The 23,176-nt window shown below is 42.2% G+C and overlaps 6 protein-coding genes and 1 pseudogene across 32 annotated transcripts in view; all 7 read left to right on the top strand.

Moving 5' to 3' along the window:
* The window catches only part of LOC116052436 (protocadherin gamma-C5-like), a 246,238-nt gene that overhangs the window by 130,847 nt on the left and 92,215 nt on the right, over positions 1 to 23,176 (top strand). The window contains exon 1 of one of the 27 annotated variants that reach the window (XM_031303164.2): positions 14,448 to 16,915. The exons of 25 other annotated variants lie outside the window; for them this stretch is intronic. In XM_031303164.2, the coding sequence (XP_031159024.1) occupies positions 14,531 to 16,915 (2,385 nt within the window). In that variant the 5' untranslated portion in view covers positions 14,448 to 14,530. Of the gene's footprint in view, positions 1 to 14,447; positions 16,916 to 23,176 lie in introns of those variants that run through there. One more of the 27 variants, XM_031303176.2, reaches the window with a different exon arrangement.
* On the top strand, positions 29 to 2,952 carry LOC116052462 (protocadherin gamma-A2-like). The gene has a single exon (XM_031303201.2). It carries the CDS (start codon positions 347 to 349, stop codon positions 2,759 to 2,761), a length of 2,415 nt encoding a protein of 804 aa, XP_031159061.1. The 5' UTR covers positions 29 to 346; the 3' UTR covers positions 2,762 to 2,952.
* LOC116052461 (protocadherin beta-16-like) lies at positions 3,559 to 6,204 on the top strand. Its single transcript, XM_036002929.1, has one exon. It carries the CDS (start codon positions 3,766 to 3,768, stop codon positions 6,187 to 6,189), a length of 2,424 nt encoding a protein of 807 aa, XP_035858822.1. The 5' UTR covers positions 3,559 to 3,765; the 3' UTR covers positions 6,190 to 6,204.
* Positions 6,898 to 9,726, top strand: LOC116052455 (protocadherin beta-16-like). Its single transcript, XM_031303195.2, has one exon. The coding sequence runs from the start codon at positions 7,182 to 7,184 to the stop codon at positions 9,630 to 9,632; it is 2,451 nt and encodes an 816-aa protein (XP_031159055.1). The 5' UTR covers positions 6,898 to 7,181; the 3' UTR covers positions 9,633 to 9,726.
* Positions 10,360 to 13,243, top strand: LOC116052470 (annotated as a pseudogene).
* Positions 17,445 to 20,247, top strand: LOC116052468 (protocadherin beta-16-like). The gene has a single exon (XM_036002933.1). It carries the CDS (start codon positions 17,762 to 17,764, stop codon positions 20,174 to 20,176), a length of 2,415 nt encoding a protein of 804 aa, XP_035858826.1. The 5' UTR covers positions 17,445 to 17,761; the 3' UTR covers positions 20,177 to 20,247.
* LOC118495418 (protocadherin gamma-A2-like) lies at positions 20,614 to 23,148 on the top strand. The gene has a single exon (XM_036002941.1). It carries the CDS (start codon positions 20,722 to 20,724, stop codon positions 23,131 to 23,133), a length of 2,412 nt encoding a protein of 803 aa, XP_035858834.1. The 5' UTR covers positions 20,614 to 20,721; the 3' UTR covers positions 23,134 to 23,148.

Here is a 23,176-nt window from a genome sequence, read left to right as displayed (position 1 = left end):
AAGAAAAAAATGTAAATTTTTGTGTATGCAAAAATAGGAATCAGGACTGTCTCATTAATGTGTAGTTCTGTGCATCCAACTCAAAGGGACGCTGTTGACCAGCCTGCTGAGATTTCAGATCTCAATGCAGCTGTACCTCCCCCATCATCTCGAAATGTTTCAGAGAAAGAGGGGGAAAAAATATATATAGACACGTTTTGGAAGAGCGAGATGATCAAAGAGGGAGAGACCAGGCGAATAATCAGCAATTTTGGAAGTGTCGATTTTGGACTATTTTACTGACATTGGTGTTTAAAATCCTTTCACTGGATAACGTATTTGATACCATTTTTTTGTGGACGGGAGAATGTCGGAGAGAACAATGACACGGCAAGTAGGACTACTGTTTATATCGGTTGTTTTTTTCAGCTCGGTATATGGGCAGGTCAGCTACTCAATTCCCGAGGAAATGGCGAAAGGATCTTTAGTCGGCAACATAGCAGAAGATTTAGGTGTTGATGTGAAACGGCTGAAATCAGGGAAAGCTCGTATATATACCGGAGAAAGTACGGAATACATCGAGCTGAATAAAGAAAGGGGAGTCCTTGTAATCAAAGAGCGGATAGACAGAGAAGCGCTCTGCGGACAGACGACGCCCTGTGCTCTTAATTTTCAAATCATTTTGGAGAATCCTATGCAGTTTTACAGCGTCACTGTCGAGATCACCGACATTAACGACAACTCTCCCGGTTTTAAGAACAATGAAATTAAATTTGAAATCAGTGAAATGTCTCAAATTGGATCTAAATTTGTCTTAGAAAAGGCAATAGATAACGATGTGGGAATTAATGGGCTCCAGGGCTATTCACTCAGTTCAAGTGACACATTCACTTTAAACCCTTATAGAATCGGCAGTAGTAGGAATGTTGAGATGATTTTAAAGAAGCATCTTGACAGAGAGAAACAAGAGCGGTTGTCTTTAGTATTGACTGCTTTAGATGGTGGCGAACCGCAGCTTTCTGGAACAATGCAAATTGTCATTACTGTCTTGGACGCAAACGATAATGCACCTGTTTGTACTCAAACAGAATATAAGGCTAATGTGAAAGAAAACGCGTTAAAAGGAGCTGTTCTAATCACGGTGCGAGCATTTGATGCAGATCAAGGTCTGAACGCACACATACAGTATTCAATTTCTAATGTTCCAGAGGGCGCGCTTGAACTGTTTGGTGTAGATAACGAAAATGGCGTGGTTACGTTAATGGGAAAGCTTGATTATGAGAAATTTCGACATTATGAAATAGATGTCCAAGCATCAGATGAAGGTGGTAACTCAGACGTATGTAAAGTTATAATCGAGGTGTTGGACACAAACGATAACCCACCAGTTATCAATATTATGTCAACGTCATCCAGTATATCTGAGGATGTTAAACCAGGAACAGTTCTGACAATGATGAACGTTCAGGATCCAGATTCAGATGAAAATGGCAAAGTCCACTGCGTTTTAGATGAAAATATTCATTTTACAATCACGTCCACATCAAACAATGTCTTTACTTTAGTGACAGAGGGTGAATTAGACAGAGAGATCGCTTCTCAATATAATATAACTGTGACCTGCTCTGATGAGGGAGTGCCCTCCCTCTCCAGCAGCGTCACTCTCACCTTACAGATCTCTGATGTGAATGATAACGCGCCTGTCTTTGAGAGGAGCTCATATGAGGCCTACATTGTAGAAAACAACACACCAGGCCTCTCTATATTCACAGTGAAAGCCAGAGACGCTGACTGGAACCAGAATGCCCGTGTTTCTTACATACTGGAGGACTCCTCTGTTAACGGAGTGCCAGTCTCCTCATATGTGTCCGTTAGTGCTGATAGTGGAGTCATCCATGCAGTGCGCTCTTTTGACTACGAGCAGATCAAAGACTTCCACTTCCGCGTCAAAGCGCAGGATGGAGGTTCTCCTCCACTCAGTAGCAATGTGACTGTGAAAATACTGATCCAGGATCAGAACGACAACCCTCCTCAGGTTCTGTACCCAGTCCAGACTGGAGGCTCTCTGGTGGCTGAAATGGTGCCTCGTTCAGCAGATGTGGGCTATCTGGTCACTAAAGTGGTGGCTGTTGATGTGGACTCTGGACAGAATGCCTGGCTCTCCTATAAACTGCAGAAAGCCACAGACAGGGCGCTGTTTGAAGTGGGCTTACAGAATGGAGAAATAAGAACTATCCGCCAAGTCACTGATAAAGATGCTGTGAAACAAAGACTGACTGTTATAGTGGAGGACAACGGGCAGCCCTCTCGTTCAGCTACAGTCATTGTTAACGTGGCGGTGGCGGACAGCTTCCCTGAAGTGCTGTCTGAGTTCACTGACTTTATACACGACAAGGAGTACAATGACAACCTGACTTTTTACTTAGTGTTGGCTTTGGCTGTAGTTTCCTTCCTCTTCATCACGTGTTTAGTGGTTATTATATCAGTGAAAATCTACAGATGGAGACAGTCTCGCATCCTGTATCACTCCAATCTCCCTGTGATTCCATATTATCCACCACGTTACTCAGACACTTTGGGGACAGGGACTCTCCAACACGTGTACAATTACGAGGTGTGCAGGACGACTGACTCCAGAAAGAGTGACTGTAAGTTCGGCAGAGCTGGTAGTCAGAACGTGCTGATAATGGACCCCAGTTCTACAGGGACGATGCAGCGGATACAGAGTGAAAAGAACATCCTGGATGAACCAGACTCTCCTCTAGAGGTTAGTTATCCATAGTATACAGATTTGATTCATCCACCATAGGCATATTTTTGTAACACACTGAATTCGACATTTCGGAGCTTCAATTAAAGCATGTTAACTTAATGAATTCATTAAAAGTTGTTGCGGATAGATTCAGCACCACGGACAGCGCACAGAACAGTTGTGATACCCAAATGCCTGAAGACAGGGGGGAAAAAAGGCTATAATTCCACCAGTTTTGCCCCCCTCTCTCTCTCTCTCTCTCTCTCTCTCTCTCTCTCTCTCTCTCTCTCTCTCTCTCGTGTAATATCCACAATTAATAGGTGCGCGCTAAGTCCAGAAATCATTGATTTTAATAGTGCATTTTATCTTCTGCAACACTGACAGCGCAAACGGTAGTTTTGCCATTACAATGCTCTGAGTGTATGGTAACCTGAAACATAATTAACATGTTGCCCATTTTATATTCTTTGTCTCCGTGGTATATGTAGCTGCATTTGTGCCTGTGTTGCTGTACTTGTGTTTTTGCGTACCCGTCCCCTTTTGTTTGGCAGTACAATTGCTTCAGATTTCGATTTGTTATGTGTTGCTTTAGTCATGTGTTTGTTATTAATCAGTAATGTACACAGATGATCATTTTAAATGTTAATATGGTATTTCAATTAATCAATATATGTCTTTGTAATTTTTGTTGTTGGACTTTTCTTAAATGTCTTAATTGTGGTTGCCACAGTAATGTGCTATGTAGTTCAGTCCTTTCAACAGAGAGGGACGCTGTTGGCCATCGAGTTGCTGAGGAAGCATTTGTTGCAGTACCTCCCCTATACCTCAACATATTACATTAGACAGAGGCAGAGTTAACAGTCGGGACTGCCGCCGCATAAGCCTGGACGGCACAATGGGATTTCTTTGTTCGACAAGTTAAGATAAGTGCCATCTTTAGGACCATATACGTGTATGTACAGGTCAGAATCGAAACTTGGGGCGAAGAAACAAAGGATTTTCTGGTTTTCTTCACAGAGGTGTCGACCGGAGCGATGGGATGGCAAGTGCTGTTTATCTCGCTGCTCTCTCTCAGTGTAGTGCACGGGCAGGTCAGCTACTCCATTCCGGAGGAAATGACAAAGGGGGCTCTGATTGGCAATATAGCCCAGGATTTAGGTTTAGGTTTGGAAAGACTGAAGTCCGGTAAAGCTCGTATTTATACTGGTAACACGGAGGAATATATAGAGCTGAAAAGAGAAAGAGGAGTCCTCCTTATTAATGACAGAATAGACCGAGAATCTCTCTGCGGTCAAACAATGCCTTGCGCACTCCACTTTCAAATGATCCTTGAAAACCCAATGGAGTTTTACACAGTCACTGTCGAAATTACAGATATAAATGACAACCCTCCCACATTTGAGAAAAGTGAGATGAAATATGAAATTAGTGAATTAACCCCGACTGGAGCTCGATTCGTCCTAGATAAAGCAATAGACAATGATGTTGGTGTAAACGGATTAAACAGCTACGCCCTGAAACCCAGTGATAATTTCGTTCTGAAAACCATCAGCCGAGTCGATGGGACTAAACATGTCGAGATGGTTTTACAGAAACCATTAGACCGAGAAAAACATGAGCATATATCATTAATACTAACCGCTCTGGATGGCGGTGAACCACAGCTTTCGGGGACAATGCAGATTCTCATAACTGTCTTAGACGCAAATGACAACACGCCCGTTTGTTCAAAACCGGAATACAAAGCAAGTGTTACAGAGAACGCTCCTGTTGGCACTTTAATTACTACCGTAAGGGCTACAGACATAGATAAAGGCAATAACGGAATAGTAACATACATGATTTCAAAATCTGGAGCAGCGGGTCTCTTTAACATTGATGCCAATAACGGAGTATTGACTTTAATTGGGCATGTAGATTATGAAAAGAGGAGACTTTATGAGCTAGATGTTCAGGTGTCAGACCAGGGAGGATTATCAGACGCATGTAAAGTAATTGTGGACGTGACAGATACAAATGATAACCCCCCGTCCATTAACATCATGTCGAACTCAAACGCAGTATCTGAGAACATGAAGCCGGGAACGGTTGTAACAATGCTTAATATACAAGATGCGGACTCAAATGATAATGGCAAAGTCATATGTGTTTTAAACGAAAATATTCCTTTTGCCATAAAATCAACAGCAAATAATTTCTTTACTGTTATAACCGACAGTGAATTAGACAGAGAGAGAGCCTCTGAGTATAATATAACTGTGACCTGCTCTGATGAGGGAGTACCCTCCCTCTCCAGCAGCGTCACTCTCACCTTACAGATCTCTGATGTGAATGATAACGCGCCTGTCTTTGAGAGGAGCTCATATGAGGCCTACATTGTAGAAAACAACACACCAGGTCTCTCTATATTCACAGTGAAAGCCAGAGACGCTGACTGGAACCAGAATGCCCGTGTTTCTTACATACTGGAGGACTCCTCTGTTAACGGAGTGCCAGTCTCCTCATATGTGTCCGTTAGTGCTGATAGTGGAGTCATCCATGCAGTGCGCTCTTTTGACTACGAGCAGATCAAAGACTTCCACTTCCGCGTCAAAGCGCAGGATGGAGGCTCTCCTCCACTCAGTAGCAATGTGACTGTGAAAATACTGATCCAGGACCAGAACGACAACCCTCCTCAGGTTCTGTACCCAGTCCAGACTGGAGGCTCTCTGGTGGCTGAAATGGTGCCTCGTTCAGCAGATGTGGGCTATCTGGTCACTAAAGTGGTGGCTGTTGATGTGGACTCTGGACAGAATGCCTGGCTCTCCTATAAACTGCAGAAAGCCACAGACAGGGCGCTGTTTGAAGTGGGCTTACAGAATGGAGAAATAAGAACTATCCGCCAAGTCACTGATAAAGATGCTGTGAAACAAAGACTGACTGTTATAGTGGAGGACAACGGTCAGCCCTCTCGTTCAGCTACAGTCATTGTTAACGTGGCGGTGGCGGACAGCTTCCCTGAAGTGCTGTCTGAGTTCACTGACTTTACACACGACAAGGAGTACAATGACAACCTTACTTTTTACTTAGTGTTGGCTTTGGCTGTAGTTTCCTTCCTCTTCATCACGTGTTTAGTGGTTATTATATCAGTGAAAATCTACAGATGGAGACAGTCTCGCATCCTGTATCACTCCAATCTCCCTGTGATTCCATATTATCCACCACGTTACTCAGACACTTTGGGGACAGGGACTCTCCAACACGTGTACAATTACGAGGTGTGCAGGACGACTGACTCCAGAAAGAGTGACTGTAAGTTCGGCAGAGCTGGTAGTCAGAACGTGCTGATAATGGACCCCAGTTCTACAGGGACGATGCAGCGGATACAGAGTGAAAAGAGCATCTTGGATGAACCAGACTCTCCTCTAGAGGTTAGAAACATTGTTTTACATTGTATTTTACATAACTGCAACACATGAAAAATCTTGTTTTAAACTTCAAGAAAAGTGACCCAGATGTATATTAAATCGACATACATTTATTTTTGGTAGCCAGTATTGCGTAGAGCATTTGCGGTTTATTATCACTGATATTATTTAAGTTTGTTTTGTATCTCGTAAGATTTTAATTGTGTCTGTATATTGGATTCTTATTGGATTTTGGATAGGATAGGCACTTTAATTCTCATCTAATTTCAGAGCATACGAGTTTGTGTTTTGTTGCGTTAAAAAATAACTATTTGTATCATATTTGAACTCATTATCTCAGTCCATTCAGGATCGCCATATACATGCTACTCATTATGGATTATTTCAGACTGTTTATCTTTAAAGATTATTCTTAGGTGTCGCCTGGTGTTGCTGCTAATTTTACCACTGGCCAACATCGCCAAACGATACAACCTACGCTTTCAAGACCCATCGTCATTCTTTGTGTATAAATAGAAAAGGCATTGCTTCTCCAGAAACAAGATTAGGCCTATATTTGATATGTGTTTGAACCCCCCTCATAAAGGCTTAATGCACTGCTTTCTGATTTAGGTTGGTGTACCTTTACATTTAAATGTCTTTTCTCAACGTTCGTTTCAAGGCGAAGTGTTGAGGTTAAAATAGCTGACATGTACCTGGTCTCTCTGCCAACTGATAAGCTTTAATACTTTTTCATTTGCATAGATTTGTGTAATACATTACAGTGAACTCTTAGGGCCGCTGTTGCCCAATCTGTGATAACTAGACAGGTTTCAGCAGTACCTCCCCCATCGTCTTTTCTTTTCCTAAATCAGAGGAAACAGACACGCAGTGCGAATATTACAGGGTAAGAGAGCAGTCATCATCGACGCGGACAGCTGCAGTTAACAGTAATTCATTAATTTCTTCAAATTGTTGTATTTACCGAGGAAATACATCGGATTTTATTTCCAACGGAAATAACGGGATTTTATTTCCAACGGAAATAACGGGATACATGTTGCATGGAAATGCCAGACAGAACAATGAGGCGGCAAGTGTTGTTGTTTATCTCAATCCTTTCTCTCGCATCGGTACTCTGCCAAGTCAGCTACTCCATTCCTGAGGAATTGGCAAAAGGCTCATTAATCGGTAACATTGCCCAGGATTTAGGTTTAGACAGAAAAAGACTAACATTAGGCAAAGCTCGGATTTTTACAGGAGACAGCGCAGAATACATTGAGCTGAACAGAGAACGAGGAGTCCTCCTTATCAAGGAGAAAATAGACAGAGAGACGCTGTGTGGACAGACGACGCCCTGTGCTTTGCATTTCCAGGTTATTTTAGAAAGTCCTATGGAATTTTACACTGTTGCTGTCGAAATCACAGATATAAATGATAACGCCCCAATATTTGAAAAACCTGACATGAAGTTTAAAATAAGTGAATCTGCTGTGATAGGAGCAAAATTTTTGTTAGAGAGGGCAATAGATCCCGATGTTGGCATGAATAGTCTACAGAGTTATTTTCTGACTAAAACCGACAATTTTGTTTTGAAATTGAAAGATCAGCCCGATGGAGAAAAGATAGTTGAAATGATTTTACAAAAATCACTTGATAGAGAAAAACAGGAGGATATATTTCTAGTGTTAACTGCGGTTGACGGAGGGGAACCAAACCTATCTGGCACGGCACAGATACATGTTACAGTGCTCGATGCCAATGACAATGCACCTGTTTTTACAAAGACTGTTTATAGAGCTACAATACCTGAGAACGCCCCTAAAGGTACAGTCATAACCAAGGTCAGTGCTTCAGATGCTGATAAAGGGTCAAACTCCAAGGTTACGTATTCAATATCCAACTCAGCTGCGGATGTACGAGACATGTTTGAAATTAATGAATTAAACGGAGATTTGATCTCAAAAAGTAATGCAGATTATGAAAAGGCACGCTACTATCAAATACACGTGCAAGCCAGTGATGAAGGGGGGCTGACAGATTCATGTAAAATTACGGTTGAAGTAATAGACATTAATGATAACAAGCCAGTTATTAATATAATGTCACAGACTAATGTAGTTTCCGAGGACTCTAAACCATCAACAGTTGTCACTATGGTAAATGTTCAGGACCTAGATTCCGGAGATAATGGCAAGGTTCACTGCGCAATAAATGAACATATTCCTGTTACATTAAAACCAACGTCAAATATTTTTTTTAATCTAGTGATAGACAGTGATTTAGACAGAGAGACAGCATCTGAGTATAATATAACTGTGACCTGCTCTGATGAGGGAGTACCCTCCCTCTCCAGCAGCGTCACTCTCACCTTACAGATCTCTGATGTGAATGATAACGCGCCTGTCTTTGAGAGGAGCTCATATGAGGCCTACATTGTAGAAAACAACACACCAGGTCTCTCTGTATTCACAGTGAAAGCCAGAGACGCTGACTGGAACCAGAATGCCCGTGTTTCTTACATACTGGAGGACTCCTCTGTTAACGGAGTGCCAGTCTCCTCATATGTGTCCGTTAGTGCTGATAGTGGAGTCATCCATGCAGTGCGCTCTTTTGACTACGAGCAGATCAAAGACTTCCACTTCCGCGTGAAAGCGCAGGATGGAGGTTCTCCTCCACTCATTAGCAATGTGACTGTGAAAATACTGATCCAGGACCAGAACGACAACCCTCCTCAGGTTCTGTACCCAGTCCAGACTGGAGGCTCTCTGGTGGCTGAAATGGTGCCTCGTTCAGCAGATGTGGGCTATCTGGTCACTAAAGTGGTGGCTGTTGATGTGGACTCTGGACAGAATGCCTGGCTCTCCTATAAACTGCAGAAAGCCACAGACAGGGCGCTGTTTGAAGTGGGCTTACAGAATGGAGAAATAAGAACTATCCGCCAAGTCACTGATAAAGATGCTGTGAAACAAAGACTGACTGTTATAGTGGAGGACAACGGGCAGCCCTCTCGTTCAGCTACAGTCATTGTTAACGTGGCGGTGGCGGACAGCTTCCCTGAAGTGCTGTCTGAGTTCACTGACTTTACACACGACAAGGAGTACAATGACAACCTGACTTTTTACTTAGTGTTGGCTTTGGCTGTAGTTTCCTTCCTCTTCATCACGTGTTTAGTGGTTATTATATCAGTGAAAATCTACAGATGGAGACAGTCTCGCATCCTGTATCACTCCAATCTCCCTGTGATTCCATATTATCCACCACGTTACTCAGACACTTTGGGGACAGGGACTCTCCAACACGTGTACAATTACGAGGTGTGCAGGACGACTGACTCCAGAAAGAGTGACCATAAGTTCGGCAGAGCTGGTAGTCAGAACGTGCTGATAATGGACCCCAGTTCTACAGGGACGATGCAGCGGATACAGAGTGAAAAGAACATCCTGGATGAACCAGACTCTCCTCTAGAGGTTAGACCGCTTAAATACCGTTTCAGTGTATTCTTAATGATTTAAAATATAATTTTTGTTATACAACTGTTTGTTTAGTAAGAAACGGGTGAGCATGCAATTGTGAGGGATATTTTGCGTTAAGGGACAGAGTTGTATGCTCTATCGAACAATATAAACTGGTTACTTTTTAAAACATTTTAACTTCAATCTGTTTTCTTGAAAGACACGATGTATTGTTTAAATATTAATAATAATAATAATAAGAAGAAGAAGAAGAAGAAGAAGAAGAAGAATTATTATTATTATTATTATTATTATTATTATTATTATTATTATTATTATAGGTGTTGTTTTTAGTAGTATAACTACTAGTAGTATTAGCAGTAGTAGTGGAAGTAAAATTAATATTTTAGATATAAAGGTTTCTAAAAAAAAAATATTTCCCATCTAATATGGCTCTTTATGGGATCAAGTTATTCGAACAACAGCTCGTGCAGTCTGGGAGTTTGGGCTCTCATTCAGAGTTAATTCACTTCAGAACTTCGGACAGCGACATGCATAGGACAGCCGCATGTTTAACCTGTCTGTCAACTGCTGTTTCCACAGTTTTAATATCAATCTCTTCATGTGTTCTTCTCATTATTTGTCAATTATTATGATTATGTAGTGAAACATTTGATTTCCGAGATATATTTATTATTTTCAAATCTTTCAATTTGATGTTATATCCATCCTATTTCTAACATATGTCTGCAATATCTGATTAACGTATGTGTTGTAAATACATTTCCAGATAGTTTACACTGAGGTCGCCTGAGCTGAATTTTAGTCGATGTTCTGCAGTTTTATAATATGGACTCTTAGGGCCGCTGTTGACCAGAGTGTTGATGAATGAGAGCAGGGTTGTAGCAGCACCTCCCATGTAACATCGCCACAGTACAGAGAGAACACGACGTGAACGAACGGACAGTTCTGGTTGTGGAGCATTTTTGAAAAAGAAGAGGAAAGATTTTGATCTGCAAGACTTTCCTCCAATGAGTCGGTTATGCAGCTGTTCATTTGAGATTTGACATTGTGGTATATGTTTTTGTTTGGACTATAAGCAGACTGTGGAGTCTCACTGGGGAAAACGGATAGAACAATGAATCGGCAAGTACTGTTGTTTATCACTCTCCTTTCCTTTGACTCGGTGTTCGGGCAGGTCAGCTACTCTATTCCGGAGGAAATGGCGAAAGGCTCTTTGGTGGGCAATATAGCGCAAGATTTAGGTTTAGAAATAAAACGTTTAATGTCAGGTAAAGCTAAGATCTATACGAGGAACACCGACGAGTACATCGAGCTGAGCAGAGAAAGGGGAGTCCTCCTCGTCAAAGAGAGAATCGACAGAGAGGTGCTGTGTACAGAGACGGCGCTTTGCGCTTTACATTTTCAGATTATTTTGGAGAATCCTATGGAGTTTTACACTGTTACCGTCCAGATCACAGATATCAATGATAATTCACCGACCTTTGAGATAAATGAGATGAAATTCAAAATTAGCGAGTCGGCGATTAGCGGAGCAAAATTTGTGCTAGAAAGGGCTGTGGATCTTGATGTTGGAATCAACGGTGTTCAAAACTACGAATTAAAACCAACAGATAATTTTGCACTGAAACTGCACAATAACGCTGATGGAAATAAAAACGTTGAGATGGTGCTTCAGAAGCCTCTAGACAGAGAGAATCAGGAGCAGATATCTCTTGTGTTAACGGCTGTAGATGGAGGAGAGCCGCAGATGTCAGGAACAATGCTGATTGTCATTACAGTTTTAGACGCTAACGATAACGCCCCCGTTTTTACACAGCCAACATACAAGGCTACAGTTACTGAGAACTCACCTAAAGGCACAGTTGTTGCCACTGTTACAGCCTCAGATGTAGATCAGGGTTCCAACGGTGAAATAACTTATTCAATAACAAATACGTTAGAAAATGTCAGGAAAGTATTTGAGGTAAATAAAGAAAATGGTGAAGTTTCATTAATTGGAAACATCGACTTCGAAAAGTCAAGACACTTTCAAATAAATGTACTTGCTAGTGACGATGGAGGACTCACAGACTCTTGTAAATTGATTGTTGATGTGCAAGATGAAAATGACAACAAGCCTGAAATCAACATAATGTCAAAGTCAACTGTTATATCAGAGGATGCCGAACTGAATACAGTTGTTACAATGATAAATATTGAAGACAAGGACACTGGAGAAAACGGTAACGTGAAATGTTTTATCAGCGAAAACCTACCCTTCATTTTAAAATCATCAACCAATAATTTCTATAGTTTAGTGACAGACAGTGAATTAGACAGAGAGAGAGCCTCTGAGTATAATATAACTGTGAGCTGCTTTGATGAGGGAGTACCCTCCCTCTCCAGCAGCGTCACTCTCACCTTACAGATCTCTGATGTGAATGATAACGCGCCTGTCTTTGAGAGGAGCTCATATGAGGCCTACATTGTAGAAAACAACACACCAGGTCTCTCTATATTCACAGTGAAAGCCAGAGACGCTGACTGGAACCAGAATGCCCGTGTTTCTTACATACTGGAGGACTCCTCTGTTAACGGAGTGCCAGTCTCCTCATATGTGTCCGTTAGTGCTGATAGTGGAGTCATCCATGCAGTGCGCTCTTTTGACTACGAGCAGATCAAAGACTTCCACTTCCGCGTGAAAGCGCAGGATGGAGGCTCTCCTCCACTCAGTAGCAATGTGACTGTGAAAATACTGATCCAGGACCAGAACGACAACCCTCCTCAGGTTCTGTACCCAGTCCAGACTGGTGGCTCTCTAGTGGCTGAAATGGTGCCTCGTTCAGCAGATGTGGGCTATCTGGTCACTAAAGTGGTGGCTGTTGATGTGGACTCTGGACAGAATGCCTGGCTCTCCTATAAACTGCAGAAAGCCACAGACAGGGCGCTGTTTGAAGTGGGCTTACAGAATGGAGAAATAAGAACTATCCGCCAAGTCACTGATAAAGATGCTGTGAAACAAAGACTGACTGTTATAGTGGAGGACAACGGGCAGCCCTCTCGTTCAGCTACAGTCATTGTTAACGTGGCGGTGGCGGACAGCTTCCCTGAAGTGCTGTCTGAGTTCACTGACTTTACACACGACAAGGAGTACAATGACAACCTGACTTTTTACTTAGTGTTGTCTTTGGCTGTAGTTTCCTTCCTCTTCATCACGTGTTTAGTGGTTATTATATCAGTGAAAATCTACAGGTGGAGACAGTCTCGCATCCTGTATCACTCCAATCTCCCTGTGATTCCATATTATCCACCACGTTACTCAGACACTTTGGGGACAGGGACTCTCCAACACGTGTACAATTACGAGGTGTGCAGGACGACTGACTCCAGAAAGAGTGACTGTAAGTTCGGCAGAGCTGGTAGTCAGAACGTGCTGATAATGGACCCCAGTTCTACAGGGACGATGTAGCGGATACAGAGTGAGAAGAACATCCTGGATGATCCAGACTCTCCTCTGGAGGTCAGACTGCTTTAATTCCGTCTTCGTGATTTAAAATGTTGTTAATGTTAAGCCGCCTACACATGATCAGTGGCAAAACCGCGAGGTTATGGCAAAGAGCTAAGAGGCAAAGCGCAGCAACGGAACGTTCTGGAATTGGCTGCGCCCATGGTTGTGCCTATATAGGTCAGCGTCAACGAAGTCAAAGTTGAAATAATTTTAACTTTGAGCGAAGCGCCGCAATTACAAGCGGTGTGCGACGCTCTCCCCATAGGAAATCAATGGAACAGCCTGCGCAGATCGGTTTTGCCGCAGATCATGTGTAGGCCGCTTTACACAACTATTTTTTGAGTAACAAACAGGGGATCAAACAATTATGAGGGACATTTTGTGTTAAGGTAGTTTTATGCTTTAACATTGTAAAGTAGTTACTTTTTTCAGACATTTTGTGCTAACTTCGCCTTCTTTCCTCAAAGGAATTTGAAATACCCTACATTTTAACTTCTATCTGTCTTCTTATAGGACGCGATGTATTGGTTTTATAATGATTATTGTTTATTATTATTATTATTATTATTATTATTATTATTAGTAGTAGTAGTAGTAGTAGTAGTAGTAGTACTATGAGTTTTCCAGTTAATATGGCTCTTTATGGCATCACGTTATCCGAACAACAGCTCGTGCAGTCTGGGAGTTTGGGCTCTCATTCAGAGTTAATTCACATCAGAACTGCGGACAGCGACATGCATAGGACAGCCGCATGTTTAACCTGTCTGTCAACTGCTGTTTCCACAGTTTTAATATCAATCTCTTTCTGTGTTCTTCTCATTTTTTGTCAATAATTATCATTAGGCAGATGCACCTTTTGATTTTCCAAGGTATTTTGTTTTTTACTTTCCGATCTTTCAATTTAATTGTGTATCCACCCAATCGCTGATATATCTGCAAGATCTGATTAACATGGTGTCATTCATTGTGTATCTATTATCTTTGAATATATAATTAGTAAAACGGTCTAAACAGTAAACACGATACATTTAAATAATGTCTTCCTGTAGTCGTTTGTAATATCCAAAATATTACGTATGTGTTGTAAATACATTTCCAGATAGTTTACACTGAGGTCGCCTGTGCTGAATTTTAGTCGATGTTCTGCAGTTTTATAATATGGACTGTTAGGGCCGCTGTTGACCAGAGTGTTGATGAATGAGAGCAGGATTGTAGCAGCACCTCCCATGTAACATCGCCACAGTACAGAGAGAACACGACGGGAAAGAACAGACAGTTCTGGTTGTGGAGCATTTTTGAAAAAGAAGAGGAAAGATTTTGATCTCCAAGACTTTCCTCCAATGAGTCGGTTATGCAGCTGTTCCTTTGAGATTTGACATTGTGGTATATGTTTTTGTTTGGACTATAAGCAGACTGTGGAGTCTCACTGGGGAAAACGGATAGAACAATGAATCGGCAAGTACTGTTGTTTATCACTCTCCTTTCCTTTGACTCGGTGTTCGGGCAGGTCAGCTACTCTATTCCGGAGGAAATGGCGAAAGGCTCTTTGGTGGGCAATATAGCGCAAGATTTAGGTTTAGAAATAAAACGTTTAATGTCAGGTAAAGCTAAGATCTATACGAGGAACACCGACGAGTACATCGAGCTGAGCAGAGAAAGGGGAGTCCTCCTCGTCAAAGAGAGAATCGACAGAGAGGTGCTGTGTACAGAGACGGCGCTTTGCGCTTTACATTTTCAGATTATTTTGGAGAATCCTATGGAGTTTTACACGGTTACCGTCCAGATCACAGATATCAATGATAATTCACCGACCTTTGAGAAAAATGAGATGAAATTCAAAATTAGCGAGTCGGCGATCAACGGAGCAAAATTTGTGCTAGAAAGGGCTGTGGATCTTGATGTTGGAGTTAATGATATTCAAAACTACAATTTAAAACCAACAGATAATTTTGCACTGAAACTGCACAATAAAGCTGATGGAAATAAAAACGTTGAAATTGTACTACAAAAACCTTTAGACAGAGAGAATCAGGAGCAGATATCTCTTGTGTTAACGGCTGTAGATGGAGGAGAGCCGCAGATGTCAGGAACAATGCTGATTGTCATTACAGTTTTAGACGCTAACGATAACGCCCCCGTTTTTACACAGCCAACATACAAGGCTACAGTTACTGAGAACTCACCTAAAGGCACAGTTGTTGCCACTGTTACAGCCTCAGATGCAGATCAGGGCTCTAACGGTGAAATAACGTATTCAATCACAAATACACTGGACAATATCAGGAAGTTATTTGAGGTAAATAAAGAAAACGGCGAAGTTTCATTAATTGGAAACATTGACTTCGAAAAGTCAAGACACTTTCAAATACATTTACTTGCTAGTGACGATGGAGGACTCACAGACTCTTGTAAATTGATTGTTGATGTGCAAGATGAAAATGACAACAAGCCTGAAATCAACATAATGTCAAAGTCAACTGTTATATCAGAGGATGCCAAACTCAATACAGTTGTTACAATGATAAATATAGAGGACTTAGATTCAGGAGAAAACGGAAACGTGAAATGCTTCATTAGCGAAAATATACCCTTCACTCTGAAAACATCGACAAATAATTTCTATAGTTTAGTGACAGACAGTGAATTAGACAGAGAGAGAGCCTCTGAGTATAATATAACTGTGAGCTGCTCTGATGAGGGAGTGCCCTCCCTCTCCAGCAGCGTCACTCTCACCTTACAGATCTCTGATGTGAATGATAACGCGCCTGTCTTTGAGAGGAGCTCATATGAGGCCTACATTGTAGAAAACAACACACCAGGTCTCTCTATATTCACAGTGAAAGCCAGAGACGCTGACTGGAACCAGAATGCCCGTGTTTCTTACATACTGGAGGACTCCTCTGTTAACGGAGTGCCAGTCTCCTCATATGTGTCCGTTAGTGCTGATAGTGGAGTCATCCATGCAGTGCGCTCTTTTGACTACGAGCAGATCAAAGACTTCCACTTCCGCGTCAAAGCGCAGGATGGAGGCTCTCCTCCACTCAGTAGCAATGTGACTGTGAAAATACTGATCCAGGACCAGAACGACAACCCTCCTCAGGTTCTGTACCCAGTCCAGACTGGTGGCTCTCTGGTGGCTGAAATGGTGCCTCGTTCAGCAAATGTGGGCTATCTGGTCACTAAAGTGGTGGCTGTTGATGTGGACTCTGGACAGAATGCCTGGCTCTCCTATAAACTGCAGAAAGCCACAGACAGGGCGCTGTTTGAAGTGGGCTTACAGAATGGAGAAATAAGAACTATCCGCCAAGTCACTGATAAAGATGCTGTGAAACAAAGACTGACTGTTATAGTGGAGGACAACGGGCAGCCCTCTCGTTCAGCTACAGTCATTGTTAACGTGGCGGTGGCGGACAGCTTCCCTGAAGTGCTGTCTGAGTTCACTGACTTTACACACGACAAGGAGTACAATGACAACCTGACTTTTTACTTAGTGTTGGCTTTGGCTGTAGTTTCCTTCCTCTTCATCACGTGTTTAGTGGTTATTATATCAGTGAAAATCTACAGATGGAGACAGTCTCGCATCCTGTATCACTCCAATCTCCCTGTGATTCCATATTATCCACCACGTTACTCAGACACTTTGGGGACAGGGACTCTCCAACACGTGTACAATTACGAGGTGTGCAGGACGACTGACTCCAGAAAGAGTGACTGTAAGTTCGGCAGAGCTGGTAGTCAGAACGTGCTGATAATGGACCCCAGTTCTACAGGGACGATGCAGCGGATACAGAGTGAAAAGAACATCCTGGATGAACCAGACTCTCCTGTAGAGGTGAGGCCTCCGTTATAAAGCAATTATTTAATTAATATATGCCTTTAGCAATAAAGAAAAAAAAAACGGACAAGCATTACTGGTTGTAGCGAATGTTCTTCAGTGTGCTGCAATAAATGTGTTTTAGCACCACGGACAGCGCTAGACGAATCATCGTAAATGAGGTCAATGCAGGATTGTTCCAGGAGCTCAGTTACCCTATATTTCTATATTTCGGCTTGTATTCTTCCAGTTACACCTTGTGTGTGTGTGTGTGTGTGTGTGTGTGTGTGTGTGTGTGTGTGTGTGTGTGTATTAGTATGTGTCCGACTTTCTGTGTTATCGTGGTGTACTTTTTACTAGAATACCTTGCTAGCAGCAAGTAGTGTAGTAAAATTGACAAACAGTGATCTTGTTTAGACACGTTTATCCTGTTTCTGGCTTTTCATTTTTTGTGCTTTCATAATTAATCTAAAACGAGTTTGGCAATACGGAGAATCATGTTACACAAAGCGTCTTTTTCCAGCACTTTGAACAATTTATTTTTTAATATTACAATGCCTGGACTTCTTTTGCAGTTTCGTATTCTGTACTCTTAGGGACGCTGTTGGCCAGCGTGTGGTAGTTTCACTGCAGATCTCAGCAGCACCTCCCAGATCATTTAGATTTCTGAAAAGCAAGGTTGAGACAATGCACAGTTCGAAATACTGAAGACACTTCACACGCGCAACGGAGTTGGAAATATATTGATCGACATTTCTGTTGACGCTTCCTCATTCTTTGTCCTCCAGTGTGTGGAAGACAACTGTCTTTTTTGTGGACTATTTTCTGATTATTTTTGATCGTAGAGAAACGTTGAACGAGACAATGAGACGGCAAGTACTATTGTTTTTCTCGATGCTCTCTCTCTCTTTCGTGCTTGGGCAGGTCAGCTATTCTATTCCCGAGGAAATGGCAAAGGGTTCGTTGATCGGCAACATAGCACAAGATTTAGGTTTAGATTTAAAAAGACTGAAAACAGGAAAAGCACGCTTGCATGTTGGAAACAGCGCTAAATACATCGAGTTGAATAAAGAAAAGGGAGTCCTTCTCATCAAAGAGAGAATGGACAGAGAGGCGTTATGCAGACAAACGACTCCTTGTGCTTTACATTTTCAAATAATTTTGGAAAACCCCATCGAGTTCTATCGCGTTACGGTAGAAATAACAGATATAAACGACAACGCTCCTCTATTTAAAATGAATAATATGCTATTCGAGATTAGCGAATCGGCTGTTAGGGGGGCCAAATTTGTATTAGAGAAAGCAATAGATTATGATGTCGGTATAAACGGGCTCAAAAGCTATTCCCTTAACCCAACAGATAATTTCGTTTTGAAACTCAACAACAACGCCGGTGGAGACAAGGAGGTAGAGATGGTTTTGGAGAAACCTCTTGATCGTGAGAAACAAGAAAAACTGACTCTAACACTAACAGCCGTCGACGGAGGTGAACCTCAGCTGTCAGGGACAGTGCAAATTCACGTGACTGTGTTAGATGCGAATGACAACGCTCCATTGTTTACCCAGTCAACATATGAAGCTAGTTTGATGGAAAACTCCCAAAAGGGAACTTTATTGATGACTGTAACAGCTACTGATATAGATCATGGCACAAATGGTGTCGTAACGTATTCAATTTCGAGTAACACTGAGGGAATTTTGGATTTATTTGAAATACATGGGGCAAGTGGTGAGGTGCGTTTGATTGGCAAAATAGACTATGAAACATCAAAACATTATCAGTTAGATGTTAAAGCAAGAGATCAAGGTGGGCTAACTGACTCTTGCAAAATATTATTTGACATTATTGATATGAATGATAATATTCCAATAATAGATTTAATGTCGACTACACAATCTATACCGGAAGATTCCACATTTCAAACAGTTGTTGCTGTTATGAATGTGCATGATGCTGACTCGGATAATAATGGAGTGGTTAAATGTTTTCTTAGTGATAGTGAGCCTTTTATCATTGAAAATACATCAAATGGTTTTTATAGTATACGAACAAACAGTGATTTAGACAGAGAGAGAGCCTCTGAGTATAACATAACTGTGACCTGCTCTGATGAGGGAGTGCCCTCCCTCTCCAGCAGCGTCACTCTCACCTTACAGATCTCTGATGTGAATGATAACGCGCCTGTCTTTGAGAGGAGCTCATATGAGGCCTACATTGTAGAAAACAACACACCAGGTCTCTCTATATTCACAGTGAAAGCCAGAGACGCTGACTGGAACCAGAATGCCCGTGTTTCTTACATACTGGAGGACTCCTCTGTTAACGGAGTGCCAGTCTCCTCATATGTGTCCGTTAGTGCTGATAGTGGAGTCATCCATGCAGTGCGCTCTTTTGACTACGAGCAGATCAAAGACTTCCACTTCTGCGTCAAAGCGCAGGATGGAGGCTCTCCTCCACTCAGTAGCAATGTGACTGTGAAAATACTGATCCAGGACCAGAACGACAACCCTCCTCAGGTTCTGTTCCCAGTCCAGACTGGTGGCTCTCTGGTGGCTGAAATGGTGCCTCGTTCAGCAGATGTGGGCTATCTGGTCACTAAAGTGGTGGCTGTTGATGTGGACTCTGGACAGAATGCCTGGCTCTCCTATAAACTGCAGAAAGCCACAGACAGGGCGCTGTTTGAAGTGGGCTTACAGAATGGAGAAATAAGAACTATACGCCAAGTCACTGATAAAGATGCTGTGAAACAAAGACTGACTGTTATAGTGGAGGACAACGGGCAGCCCTCTCGTTCAGCTACAGTCATTGTTAACGTGGCGGTGGCGGACAGCTTCCCTGAAGTGCTGTCTGAGTTCACTGACTTTACACACGACAAGGAGTACAATGACAACCTGACTTTTTACTTAGTGTTGGCTTTGGCTGTAGTTTCCTTCCTCTTCATCACGTGTTTAGTGGTTATTATATCAGTGAAAATCTACAGATGGAGACAGTCTCGCATCCTGTATCACTCCAATCTCCCTGTGATTCCATATTATCCACCACGTTACTCAGACACTTTGGGGACAGGGACTCTCCAACACGTGTACAATTACGAGGTGTGCAGGACGACTGACTCCAGAAAGAGTGACTGTAAGTTCGGCATAGCTGGTAGTCAGAACGTGCTGATAATGGACCCCAGTTCTACAGGGACGATGCAGCGGATACAGAGTGAAAAGAGCATCCTGGATGAACCAGACTCTCCTCTAGAGGTTAGAAACGTCCGCCTTTGGTTATGTTAAAGTTACATGTTTAAATATGTGTTATCTCTGACAACAGAATGTCAGCACCTTGGACAGAGGCATTTCTCTCTCTCTGTTTTTTTGTAATATAGTTGTAATAATGTGCTTTCAGTTGTGGTTATTTTCTGTATCTGCCATTTATGTGATAGCTGGAGTGACGTCGCACTCTTTTTGATGACTAATTTTTAAGTTGTTTTATAACACCAGTATAGCATATAATGCATATTCCTAAACTATTTCAACTAATATTAGGTTTAATGTTCTTGCAATTTCACTTTTTGAACTCCATGGGCCGCTGTTGGTTAAGGCGTTGCAGCTGTGGACATGATTTGAAGCAGATCCTCCCATATCATGTCGTTATTTCAGAGAAAGAAAAAGGGTGAAAGCATTTTTCACTGACATTTCATCCTTTCGGACACGCTGAGCCGGATCGAGTCGTTCAAAATTTGTGGATTTACTTAATATTCCTTTATCAATTTATTTTCACATGGAGATATTGTTTTTGTGAAACCGAGTGTAACAGTCTTTTTGTGGCGCAAACGTATATGGATAGAACAATGGCACGGCAAGTACTGCTTTTCATCTCAATCTTCTCTCTTGGATCAGTTCTCGGTCAAGTCAGCTACTCTATTCCGGAGGAAATGGCAAAGGGCTCTGTAGTGGGCAACATAGCACGGGATTTAGGATTGGATGTGAAAAGACTAAAGTCAGGTAAAGCCCGTATATTTACGGGCGACAGTGCAGAATACATTGAGCTAAATAGAGAACGGGGAGTCCTCCTCGTTAAAGAGAGAATCGACAGAGAGTCGCTCTGCGGACAGACGACGCCTTGTGCTTTACATTTGCAGATTATTCTAGAAAATCCAATGGAGCTTTTTCGAATAACAGTAGAGATTACCGACATCAACGACAACAGTCCCAGTTTTAAAAATGACGAGAAACGTTTTGAAATTAGCGAATCCGCAGTTACAGGATCTAAATTTGTGTTAGAAAGGGCAGTTGATGCAGACATTGGCGTAAATGGCCTGAAAAATTACAGCTTGAAATCTACAGATAATTTTATGCTGAAAATACAAACGCATGCAGATGTAATTAAAAAGGTCGAAATGATCTTGAACAAGCCGTTAGATCGAGAGAAAGAGGAACAAATATCGTTGTTGTTAACAGCTGTAGATGGAGGAGATCCTCAGATGTCTGGTACAGTAAAGATTTATGTGACCGTGCTCGATGCAAACGACAATGCTCCTGTTTTTATGCAGTCGGTTTACAAGGCAGCCATCGCCGAAAATTCTCAGAAAGGAACAACTGTGACAACAGTGAGTGCTTCGGATGCAGATAAAGGGACAAACGGGGAAGTTTATTATTCAGTGTCGTCCACCATGGATAGTGTGTCTGATATATTTACAATAAATGAAAACGGTGACGTAATATTAGTTGGTGAAGTTGACTTTGAAAAAGCCAAGTATTACCAAATTGATATCGAAGCTCAAGACAGCGGTGGTCTTTCTGATTCCAGTAAAATTATTGTTGATGTTATTGATATTAATGATAATAAGCCTGTAATCAGTATACTTTCCAAATCTGACTCAATCCCAGAAGATTCTTCCCAAAATACAGTTATAGTTATGTTTAGTGTTCTTGACCCAGATTCAAGTAACAATGGTCAAGTGAACTGTCGAATAAATGGCAACATACCATTCACTATTACCACTTCTTCTAATGATTTCTATAGTTTAGTGACAGACAGTGAATTAGACAGAGAGAGAGCCTCTAAGTATAATATAACTGTGACCTGCTCTGATGAGGGAGTGCCCTCCCTCTCCAGCAGCGTCACTCTCACCTTACAGATCTCTGATGTGAATGATAACGCGCCTGTCTTTGAGAGGAGCTCATATGAGGCCTACATTGTAGAAAACAACACACCAGGTCTCTCTGTATTCACAGTGAAAGCCAGAGACGCTGACTGGAACCAGAATGCCCGTGTTTCTTACATACTGGAGGACTCCTCTGTTAACGGAGTGCCAGTCTCCTCATATGTGTCCGTTAGTGCTGATAGTGGAGTCATCCATGCAGTGCGCTCTTTTGACTACGAACAGATCAAAGATTTCCAATTCCGCGTCAAAGCGCAGGATGGAGGCTCTCCTCCACTCAGTAGCAATGTGACTGTGAAAATACTGATCCAGGACCAGAACGACAACCCTCCTCAGGTTCTGTACCCAGTCCAGACTGGTGGCTCTCTGGTGGCTGAAATGGTGCCTCGTTCAGCAGATGTGGGCTATCTGGTCACTAAAGTGGTGGCTGTTGATGTGGACTCTGGACAGAATGCCTGGCTCTCCTATAAACTGCAGAAAGCCACAGACAGGGCGCTGTTTGAAGTGGGCTTACAGAATGGAGAAATAAGAACTATCCGCCAAGTCACTGATAAAGATGCTGTGAAACAAAGACTGACTGTTATAGTGGAGGACAACGGGCAGCCCTCTCGTTCAGCTACAGTCATTGTTAACGTGGCGGTGGCGGACAGCTTCCCTGAAGTGCTGTCTGAGTTCACTGACTTTACACACGACAAGGAGTACAATGACAATCTGACTTTTTACTTAGTGTTGGCTTTGGCTGTAGTTTCCTTCCTCTTCATCACGTGTTTAGTGGTTATTATATCAGTGAAAATCTACAGATGGAGACAGTCTCGCATCCTGTATCACTCCAATCTCCCTGTGATTCCATATTATCCACCACGTTACTCAGACACTTTGGGGACAGGGACTCTCCAACACGTGTACAATTACGAGGTGTGCAGGACGACTGACTCCAGAAAGAGTGACTGTAAGTTCGGCAGAGCTGGTAGTCAGAACGTGCTGATAATGGACCCCAGTTCTACAGGGACGATGCAGCGGATACAGAGTGAAAAGAACATCCTGGATGAACCAGACTCTCCTCTAGAGGTCAGTTCAATCATGTAGCTTCTACTCTGTGACTTCCTTTCTCTTTTGTGTTTAGTTGCAT

Source organism: Sander lucioperca, chromosome 1 (genome assembly GCF_008315115.2).
Source record: "Sander lucioperca isolate FBNREF2018 chromosome 1, SLUC_FBN_1.2, whole genome shotgun sequence".
Lineage (NCBI taxonomy): Eukaryota > Metazoa > Chordata > Actinopteri > Perciformes > Percidae > Sander > Sander lucioperca.
Note: the sequence above shows the minus strand (reverse complement) of the source record. Positions and strands in the feature narration are given on the sequence as shown.

Coding starts and splice junctions, on each gene's coding strand:
- LOC116052462 (XM_031303201.2), top strand. CDS start 347: ATGTCGGAGAGAACAATGACACGGCAAGTAGGACTACTGTTTATATCG.
- LOC116052461 (XM_036002929.1), top strand. CDS start 3,766: ATGGGATGGCAAGTGCTGTTTATCTCGCTGCTCTCTCTCAGTGTAGTG.
- LOC116052455 (XM_031303195.2), top strand. CDS start 7,182: ATGGAAATGCCAGACAGAACAATGAGGCGGCAAGTGTTGTTGTTTATC.
- LOC116052468 (XM_036002933.1), top strand. CDS start 17,762: ATGAGACGGCAAGTACTATTGTTTTTCTCGATGCTCTCTCTCTCTTTC.
- LOC118495418 (XM_036002941.1), top strand. CDS start 20,722: ATGGATAGAACAATGGCACGGCAAGTACTGCTTTTCATCTCAATCTTC.